Source organism: Lineus longissimus, chromosome 5 (assembly GCF_910592395.1).
Source record: "Lineus longissimus chromosome 5, tnLinLong1.2, whole genome shotgun sequence".
In the NCBI taxonomy this organism is placed as follows: domain Eukaryota; kingdom Metazoa; phylum Nemertea; class Pilidiophora; order Heteronemertea; family Lineidae; genus Lineus; species Lineus longissimus.
This window is the reverse complement of record NC_088312.1, coordinates 760,279-771,061: the sequence shown is the minus strand read 5'-3', so window position 1 is coordinate 771,061 and position 10,783 is coordinate 760,279. Positions and strand designations below refer to the sequence as shown.

The 10,783-nt window shown below is 41.8% G+C and overlaps 1 protein-coding gene across 1 annotated transcript; it reads left to right on the top strand.

Moving 5' to 3' along the window:
• Positions 1–859: 859 nt before the first annotated feature.
• Positions 860–10,561, top strand: LOC135487821 (WD repeat-containing protein 3-like). The gene is made up of 21 exons (XM_064771918.1): positions 860–976; positions 1,170–1,388; positions 3,227–3,436; positions 3,719–3,837; positions 4,099–4,177; positions 4,498–4,665; positions 4,937–5,038; positions 5,194–5,291; positions 5,498–5,627; positions 5,905–6,189; positions 6,437–6,538; positions 6,680–6,762; positions 6,947–7,088; positions 7,310–7,467; positions 7,707–7,818; positions 8,027–8,161; positions 8,433–8,549; positions 8,842–9,029; positions 9,334–9,462; positions 9,713–9,806; positions 10,306–10,561. The coding sequence occupies exons 2-21, from the start codon at positions 1,218–1,220 to the stop codon at positions 10,456–10,458; spliced, it is 2,775 nt and encodes a 924-aa protein (XP_064627988.1). The 5' UTR covers positions 860–976; positions 1,170–1,217; the 3' UTR covers positions 10,459–10,561.
• Positions 10,562–10,783: the final 222 nt, after the last annotated feature.

The window sequence follows — 10,783 nt, the reverse complement described above, 5'->3', positions numbered from 1 at the left end:
CACCTTCTAGAAACATAATGCACTGTCAGGAGATGGCACATTGAAAAGAGCCTTATAGAAAGGGCAAAATCTTCTAAAAGTTGTGCTAGTCTTTATTCATTTCGCCCAAAGCTCTGTTTAAGATAGTAATGTACACCCAGCAGAGATGCCATGGCACATTTAGCAGAGACAAGGTGGACCATGTAGAAACATGGTGGACGGTAGGCTATTAGGGATCGGAACGAGGGAGGGTAACCGGAAAAACGCCGACCGACCGACCGACCGACCGACCGACTGACCTGCCAACCTACCGTTATATGCAGTATCCCTTTTGCTTCTCTATAGCACATGTATCTGTGTAGTGCCCAGCGCAATGGACATGATGGAGTCCGACGTGTCGGACAGCAGCAGGTCATTTGAAATGAAATTGTAAACGAGCGCACGTGCTCTGTTCAAATGACAACAAATGCATATTGCGCGTTGCAGTTCATGCATTGCATCGGTCGAGACACTCGAGTAGAAAAACTACAGTGCATAGATTAGGCCCAAATCATGTTTTTATATCCACCGACCATGTAGACAAAGCATATCTTTAGAGTATCGTTATCAGTTCCTTACCGCGTGGGCTCGTTTTCCCGGTATAATTGACTGGAGATGCTGCTGTCAGACACGTCGGATTCCATCACGTCCATTGCGCTGGGCACTACACAGATACATGTGCTATAGAAAGCGAAAGGGATACTGCATATGACGGTAGGTTCGCAGGTCAGTCGGTCAGTCGGTCGGTCGGTCGGTCGGCGTTTTTCCGGTTACCACGAGGGAGAGGGGCAAATTATGGTCTTCGGTATGCACGGCTAGGCTGGAAACTAACTAACGACAACCACAACAGTGAGACGCACATGTTTTTGTCAAAAATATACATATTTTTGGCAATATATTTACTTTGTGTGTTCATGTCGTACAGATACAAGTTTCTGAGTATCTGATTCACTACTCTGTAAGTCTATATTGTAAAGTCAGTAACTATTCATGTGTTTACTGTTTTACTCTCACCGGTTGTGAGTAATGGTGGTGGATGATCTAGGTGTTATTTTGCATGTGTAATGACACTGTAACTTAGGCCTACACAGTCAAGCTGCCAAAGCCCACCACGGTAAATTCGTTTCAATCTGATATACTTTTTTCTTCAGGTTCCATTAGAAAGGCTATTGCTGCAGGCTATAGGCTGATTAGCCAGAATGGGTCTAACAAAGCAGTATCTGCGATATGCTGCCGGTTCTGTCTTCAATGTTGTCGGAAGCCAGAAGTCAAATATTGTCTATCTGGAGGTGCAAGGTGTCAAGGGAAAATACTGTGCAGTCGGAGCCTGTGAGAATGTTATTGTATGGGACTTGAGAACTGGAGACAGGGTAAGTAGGTCACAATGATGACTAAAGGATATTGTATCGATCTTAATATGAAGATTGTCCATCTCCGAGACAAGACCACTAATGAATATTCATAGGTTGGAGGGTCCAGGCCTATCTATTAGACGAGTGCATGTTTTTTACTCTCAAGTACATATTTGGAGAGGTATTGAAAAAATATTTGTTGTGGCAAGTCTACAGATATAAAGAAATTATTTGATGAAAAAATTAATTTCGAATTTTGCTAATTGGGTAATAGGGGGCGTGTTTTGAGTTTTTTCTGCCAGTTGGCTGAAAATAGTGGAAATATCAAAGTCTGTCTAATTTGTCGATTAAAAAAAAATTTCCGTGGTCAATCACCATTTTATTTTTCACCATTTACTTGCCCGACTGTCCGGAATAACATAATCTAAATTTCAGATTCACAACACCACGCGTTCTTTGATGCGTCGCGGTCAAACATTGACAATTTAACTGCTAAAAGGCTTAAAAAATCAATTGTGGTCTTGTCTCTATTTACACTACATTTTGGGTCAATATAGTGAAAAATTTGAATGTGCTCAAATCACTCTAATTCATTTAGAATATTGTATTGCTGATGATTTAAGGTCAAAACAAGCTAAAATAATGAGAAAAAAACTTAATTTGACCCAAATAAGAGTCAACCTAACCCCGGTCTAAGTTCGGTTTCATTTTTACAAGTCTTGTTGTGTTGCCATTCATTTTGTAATTTCTTTGAAACTACTTAGGCCTTGATTCTGAAAGTTGTGCCCTAAGCAGCAAAGATATTCCTAAATCACATCCTAAAGTTTCAGCTCCATAGCTTGGTTATTCTGGCCAGGGCAGGTCTTTGAATTTGGTGCTGTTGGGTGCAAAATCATGACTTTTTGTCGATTTTGTCCTCTTTCGTCGCTTTGGCACAGTTGTACCACTCTTTGAAATGTCTCTCATTTCTCCAAAAATGTCCAGATATGACTTTCCTTTGTTGGAGAGTTGTGGGATGTCATGTACATTAGTTTGAAAAAAATCTCAAAATGTTAACCCCTGAAATGTACCTTCATTGAGACAAGACCACTAATGAATATTCATAGGTTGGAGGGTCCAGGCCTATCTATTAGACGAGTGCATGTTTTTTACTCTCAAGTACATATTTGGAGAGGTATTGAAAAAATATTTGTTGTGGCAAGTCTACAGATATAAAGAAATTATTTGATGAAAAAATTAATTTCGAATTTTGCTAATTGGGTAATAGGGGGCGTGTTTTGAGTTTTTTCTGCCAGTTGGCTGAAAATAGTGGAAATATCAAAGTCTGTCTAATTTGTCGATTAAAAAAAAATTTCCGTGGTCAATCACCATTTTATTTTTCACCATTTACTTGCCCGACTGTCCGGAATAACATAATCTAAATTTCAGATTCACAACACCACGCGTTCTTTGATGCGTCGCGGTCAAACATTGACAATTTAACTGCTAAAAGGCTTAAAAAATCAATTGTGGTCTTGTCTCCTCCAGCCCTCCTTTAAGAATTTAGTTTTGTTATGACTTAAAACCAATCTTGTCAACTGATATTTTTCGCGTTTTGTCAGCTGATTGCAGAATTGTGAAGTGTTGTTCTATCATAGCGACTTTAGTGTCATTTCCGAATGTCCAATTATCAGCCTGCTCATTGCATCCGAAGTGTCAAAGGATGAGGCCATTATGGTACTCATTTGTCAATGCTTTCTGCAGTTACAATGTAGAAGGTCTAGGATGTGTTCTGTTATTCCTTGTCTTGTATCTCATTGGTAGTCTGCTCATTCTACATTCAGTATAGTTCAGTCTCTCTTATTCTCTGTTTTCAGCACTTATTTCTCCAGGGAGGGAAGCACGAGGTCACTGCACTTGGCAAGAGTCCAGATAAACGATCAATAGCTGTCGGGTATAATGATGGTACAGTCATTGTGTTCAGTCTGCTCACAGGAGATGCTCAAGTCACTTTCCATGGCCACAAGTCATGTTTGACTGCGCTACAGTTTGATCACACTGGAGTTAGACTAGTCTCTGGTTCTAAGGTAAATATCCTTGGTTTGAAAAAACTCCAAAAATAAATCAGCTGACCAAAAGGGCAGATACAAGAGAAGTGATTCAATTGTGACTTATGATGCAAATTGTTTCCTTTTCTGAGTGGGCAATTTATCTGGCCTCATTCTCTGCTAGTAACATCAAGTATCATTTGCCACGTGGTCTCAAAGTTAAGGGTGTATTCATACCTAAAATAGACATCACTTTGATGAACTGGCCTCTTGTGCAAGTGATACATCAGTTAATGTTGGTCTTTTTTGCCTCCTCTTCAGGATACAGATATTATCATTTGGGACGTCATCAACGAATCTGGTCTGTACCGATTGAAAGGTCACAAAGATCAAATCACACAGGCACGGTTCATGAGGGGCAGAGATATACTTGTTACAAGGTAAATGGCTTGGTTTAAACTATTTTCAGGTGTTTTGATAAGGGCCATCAAAACTACGAAAAAAATGTGTGCTTAGCGTAATATTTTATTGCCAGTCTGCTGCTGATGATGTCAGATCAATCTTAAGTAAAACTTCTCTCAATCAGTCATGGTGAAAAGGAAGCAACTAAGCAAATTCAACAAGAGTGGATGAAACCTGATTGTCTTTCATGTCTCGTCAATCATCCGTAGATTAGTCTTTCACGTGTTTTCCCTTTACAGCTCTAAAGACACATTTATCAAGTTCTGGGACCTTGAAACCCAACATTGCTTCAAAACCTTGGTTGGTCAGAGGACGGAGGTGAGTGTCCATTATTGAGTGCCATTCCTCAACCTTTAGGTATTGACAAATTGACAGAGGCTCAAATCATTTTCGCCTTAAATGACCCCGCCTGGTATCGGCTTAGATGTATTTCACAAACTTTACTTTTCATTTCTTGAAAATATGAAAATTCAAAGAAGGTTACTAAGCTCTCTATGGGCAGGTATAATCTTGACAACTCTTGAGAGACTGTGAGTGACTGACTGGTTGGAAGTCAAACATTCTAGTCATCAGCTGACCTGTTGTGATTGAGTTCTTCTCCAGCGATTTGAAAGTTTGTTGATGTGCCTTGGCTTTAGGTGTGGGACTTCATCTTGTCCTGTGACAACTCTCGCCTGATCACAGGCTCAGGGGACAACGAGATAAGAGTGTGGAGCATCAGTTATGGGCCAGAGGCCGGGGATGCGGAGGATCCTGCAAGTAAGAGGATGCGACTTGAAGCGGGGGAGGAGGAGGAGGAGGAAACGGTAAGAGTCACACGTATGTCAACAAATGGATCATAAGCTGGGAAATATCAGCCAACTAAAGGCTGATTTTCAAGGTTTTGATCGGGTGTTGCAGTATGAAATATATTCTTTGTTTTAGATATGTATGAATTGTGGTTTGGTTTGACGTTCGTGTGTTTGCAGTCCTGATCTCAGCTGAAAGTGATACAGAAGTAAACTTTTAAGAAACGATTCTTTCACACATGTAAATCCTTCCTTGTCACTAAATCAAATGTAAACTGTTTTATTTCAGGACATTCTCTCCTGTAAAAAGATTGGCTCAGTCATACGTCGTGGAAAAAATAGGGTGGTTTCTATGACAACAGATGCCAGTGGCACGTTGCTCGGCCTTCATGTAAGTTAACCTTATCTCGGAATAGTTATGTGTTCAGCATTGTATTTGAGATTTTTTACCAGAAAATGTCATTGGCATTAAAATGCAATAACATTAATGTTATGGCGGCATACATGATATGTAGTTTAGCTCGATTTTGGCTCTTCACATTTCAGGGTAATGATACCGTGCTTGAACTGCTTAAAGTAGAAACGGAAGTGCAAGTACAAAGAAGAATACAGAAACGACAAAAAAAAGCACGAAAGAGAATGAGGTATCATATTTAATATTAATTCACTCATTGTTGATCAGCGTCAAAACTCGCCTGTTAGTCATCTCGTCAAAACCCAGTTGTTTCACTAGGCTTGTATCATGCGCCATGCTAGAAGTGGCAGTGAAATGTACAATGGCTGTTGTGCTAATTTCAGGTGTGGTTTGTTTTGGCATGATGGGTTCTATCATTGTCTTTTCAATATTCAGAGATTCTGGTGCACCCGAGGAGGTCACGGTCAGTCGAACAGTTGATGATGAACTGCTGCGTCTGTGCGAGACAAGGATAAAGGGAAAAATCAGATCATTCGATATTTTGAAGGATGGAAACCATGCGAAGGTAAGAGATGCGGAGGAAACTGTTACCTGAATGCAGATGTATTTAGGGTTCTCAGTAGAGATGGTGGGTGATATCAGGACTTGACACAAATCTGTATCAAGAATGGCAAACAGGGTCAGGGAGTTGACATGCTCGTCTGTTGTATGTGTCACTGGTGCCTTTGACTGTTTATATAAACTACTTAGACGTGTTCAAGTCCAAGACAATTGTTAGATTATTGGTGTCCTGTTGTTCTAAAGAGTGAAAATGCATTATTTTTCTCTTCTTTCCTCCGCAGATTGTGGTCCTGCTGACCTGTAACACAATTGAACAGTTCTCAGTCGACTTGAGTGAGAAGAAACCGCAGTGTGAATCACTGGGATCACTCACCATGCCTGGTCACAAAACAGACGTGCGGACGGTAGCATTTAGTTCAGATAACACTGCTTTCTTATCTGCCAGTGGAGAAGCGGTCAAAATCTGGAATAGGTCCTCACAGCATTGTATTCGTACCATGGCCTGTAGCTATGCTCTGTCCTCGCTGTTTGCTCCTGGAGACAGACATGTTGTGGTCGGTACTAAGGTAGGTGCTTCAGTCTCTTTCCTGTCGGCTCAGAGTGTCCCTTGTAAGATCAGTAGCCTGTGAAAAAGAGGTTAAGACAATGGGACTGAATCAACTTGATTGCTTTATCGTTGCCACATATTACCTATTTCAGCTAGAAGTTGTAACACGTATGAGCTTGTCATTGAAATCATGGTGCAATCAGATGTTTATCACATAGAATTCTGTGCATGAAATGTCCGCTTGAACAATTTGAACATAATTTCAGGATGGGAAACTGCAGATCTTGGACATTGCCTCTGGGATGTTGTCTGAAGAGATTGTGGCTCATTCTGGTGCTATCTGGACAATGTGTATGAGTCCAGACAAGGTAAGACTTGGACAGACATTCATATCATAACAAGATAGATTCACCATCCCTGGCCTTTGCCAGCTTTGGTTAGAGTTGGAGTAATGATGTGTGCATCTTGAATCGAAGACCAGACATCAGTCGTATACATTTCTGTTTCAGCGAGGTATTGTAACTGGTAGTGCTGATCAGGAAGTGAAGTTCTGGGATTTTGAACTTGTCGCAGAAAGTGAATATTCTAGTCGGTAAGTACAAAGGAAGCATGTCAGTTGTTTCTGAAGCATATTGCCTACTGCTTATCAGCCTAGCTCATCTTCATTTGTTACTCTGTGTTTTCGTGTGTCTCGTCTGAGTAACCAGTTAGACATCGAAGAAAGAGTAAGTATTGTATCAGTGGATGGACTTGTATACTCTTTGATTTTCTCCCAGGAAAAGATTGACACTGGTGCATTCGCGGACGTTAAAGATGTCAGATGATGTCCTGTGCGTCCGCTTCAGTCCTGACCAGCGTCTGTTGGCGATATCCCTCCTAGACAACACAGTTAAAGTGTTCTTCTCTGACACACTCAAGGTAGGAGTCCAACTTTTGTTACTATCTGTCAGCAGAGTTGTTGATTGGTACTCGATGTACTCGGCATAACCTGGTTGGTTGATGCAGGAAACTATGCACGAGATTGGAATAATGCCATCATTGAATAACTCCTGTAACTATGTAACTAGAGGACTTGGTAAATAGTGCTGCCTTGGTTCTGGACCAATTTGCCTATCATCTCTCCTGTTTGTTATTTCTAGTTCTTCCTCTCCCTGTACGGCCACAAGTTACCCGTCTTATGTATGGATATCTCCTCAGACAGTCAGTTACTAGTGACAGGATCAGCTGACAGGAACGTCAAACTCTGGGGACTTGATTTTGGTGACTGTCACAAGTCAATGTTTGCTCATGACGACAGGTAAGGATTCAAACCATAAGTTGATTATGACTTGTCGTCAACTTGAGAAACACAGCAGAAATGTGTTTGGTCCACTCTGGATACTCCACCAAGAACTCTCACCACACAGAACAGTCCCAAAGACTGAAATATTTCTAAATGCACTTTCAGTATACATGTATTTTAGTTTGGGTCGTGTGAGATGTTATCAGATATTTGACAAAAACAGTTTATAAAAATCAGCGTCATTTCATTTACAGCATCATGTGCGTTCAGTTTGTAGCCAAGACGCATCTCTTCTTCACATGTGGAAAGGACAAGAAGTTAAAGCAATGGGATGGAGACAAGTTTGAACACATTCTTACTCTGGAGGTAAGCTAGATGGGGGTGATATGATAGAAACAAGGTACTCTTCTCTTGACGCATTGGTTTAGTTGGTTCACCCAGTCGTCAAGAATCCAGTCTCAGTTGGAATTACTGGGCAAGCTTATAACTGAGATGATACATGCAGGTGCCAAGTAACTACCCAATATTGGATGGAAAGTAGACCTAATGATAATCGACGAATGTCCATTTTCAGGGCCATCATGCTGAGATTTGGTGTTTGGCTGTCAGTCCTAGTGGTAACTTTGTCCTGACTGGCTCACATGACCGATCGTTACGCATTTGGGAGAAGACAACGGAACCATTGATTCTGGACGAAGAGAAGGAAATAGTAAGTGACAGTGTTGGCTGATCATTGTATGTTTTGGAGAGAACTAGTTTTAACATCTGTTGGATCGATATTTACGCAATTTCTGAAAAGGCTCCTTGACTTCGGGCTTTGTATATAGTTTTTGGAACTGCTGCGTATCCTTGGTGACGGGAACTGTTTGTTTGGGTTTAGTAAAGTTGCCCTCTTTTCAGACAGCCACGGTTGCTTTCTGATGTATGCAGTATACGGGTTAATAAAAATGTCCTGAGAATTCTTCGCCCTTTATCTTCAGCAAAGAGAGAAGGAACATGATGATGCCATTGGAGATGGCGAGCAGCCAGTGGTTCCTGGGGAAGCCAACACGGAAGTCGGCATCGCTGGGAAGAAAACTGTAGAGACTGTCAAGGCTGTGAGTGTAGCAGGGTAACAGTAGCAAGAGTTGGTTGTGTTCTGCTGACCTGTAACTGTTTCTGATTCTGTCTGGGAAAGTCCCGCAACAGCAGTTGCTAATCATGGAGTCAGTTGTAATATTTCAAGGGTGGGAACTTTGAGTTAATATGGTAGGTTCTCTGTTTGGAACAAGTCTCCTCTCGGTTTGTACCTAGAGGACTGTGTCTTCCTTCAGCATGTACTTGTACAACATGAATGGAATGGCTGATGCTCATTTGTTATCATAACATTCTCTTTTGACCTCCATCTAGGCTGAGAGGATAATGGAAGCGCTCGAGCTCTACAAGGAGGAGGAAGCCAAGCTGGAGCAGCATGAGGCAGAGTGCAAGGCCAAGGGCAAGGAGCTCCCCCCACCACCACTCCATATGATGTTGGTGGCATTCAGAGCTTCAACACCTAAGGAGTATGTCATGAACGTTTTAAAAAGAGTTAAATCAAGGTGAGGAAAAGGTTACATATAACATGACCATCTTTGGTAGGTTCCCTTGTTTGTCACAGAATGGCTGGACGTTGCCCCGTCTTCTACTACTTTGAGTGACGTACTGTTCTTCGATTGAAAAGTTGAGTTTAACAGTGCGATGTACATGTATGGTTCCTACATTGCCTGTCTTGATGGAGCAGCACCTGTTTTAAAACCTGCACATGTAACAGGCTTTGAGGGTAAATGGGCTTGTTACACTTCAGTTGATGCACATAAACATCTGCTTCACTAGAAAAATGTACCGGTATCATTTATCTTACAGTGAGTTGGAAGAATCATTGTTAGTGCTGCCATTTTCCTATGTGATAGACCTGCTCGCACTACTTGATGACTTCCTAGCGTCGCACTGGGAAACGGAACTCTGCTGTAGATGTTTGTTCTTTTTATTAAGGTGAGTTACATCTCAAAGTAAAGTTATTTGGAATGTTGACTTGAGTTGGTACATGTAGTGGCAATGACTGCAGGAGGATGTAATGATCACAGATCAGGGACCAGATAACCCCCATTTGTATCTCGGAAGGTAGGGACTTGTGTTTGAGGAGGCACATGCACTTTTCCTGGCTCTTTCAAGCCTTGACTTGTATTCATGGTACCCAATATCTCGCATTCAGTGACTTGACAAAGTGTCTTATCATTTTCAGAATTCACCATGGTCAGATCACATCGAATCAAACACTAATGCCAGTCCTTGAGCGATTACAGTCACAGACATCTAACAGGGTGCATGAGATAAGGGTGAGTGTGAAAGACTCCAGTTGTCCATTAAACGTGAGAGGTCCCCTGTGTATTTGATGCAGGAATTTGTCTTTTATTCAAAAAGCCTGGCTCCTCTGGTGTCAGGGTCCTCGGGTGTCCTGGCATAGCCTTGCCTCATAGAGGAAGCCGTAAGTTGTTTGTACGGTCCAAGGGCCTTGTTTACAGTTGGCTTTCAGTCTTGAGAGAGGTGGTTGGCCTTGACTCCGAGAGGTGGGAGACACAGTTGGCTTTCAGTCTTGAGAGAGGTGGTTGGTCTTGACTCCGAGAGGTGGGAGACACAGTTGGCTTTCAGTCTTGAGAGAGGTGGTTGGCCTTGACTCCGAGAGGTGGGAGACACAGTTGGCTTTCAGTCTTGAGAGAGGTGGTTTGCCTTGACTCCGAGAGGTGGGAGACACACGGAGGGGCTGTTGGGGATTCCACAAGGTGCTTGACCTACATTTACTAAAGGGATGTATAAACTCTTCAATGCCTATTTCAGGAGCGGATAGGTTTCAACATGGCTGGCCTCCACTTTCTGAAGAAGCAAGTGGAAGCCAAGGAGGAGGTGATGCTGTTTGCTGATGCGACGGGGAACTTCAAGGCCAAGAAGAAGAAAGAGAAGAAGAAGGCTTTACTCACGATTAAAACTTAGAGACGAACCTACATGTACTCTTGCATATCAAGAAGAACTAGGACTACTATGAGACTTCTTGTTGTGGCTCTGTTAATGTTTACCTTATATGAATGACAATAAAACCATGATTAATGAAATATGATGTTATGTTATACTCTTTGAATTGACTTCGACGCAATGTGTTTCGACACGTAGAAAGGCACTCGTATTCAAAAAGTAATCACAACTTCATACTCTGTATATAAACAGAATATGGGTCTTCTCCAAGCTGGTGAGAATACTGCCCTTTCCACAACAGAATCTGGTTGTCCTATCAGCCAGAGACCAGCGCGCTCCTGAGTTT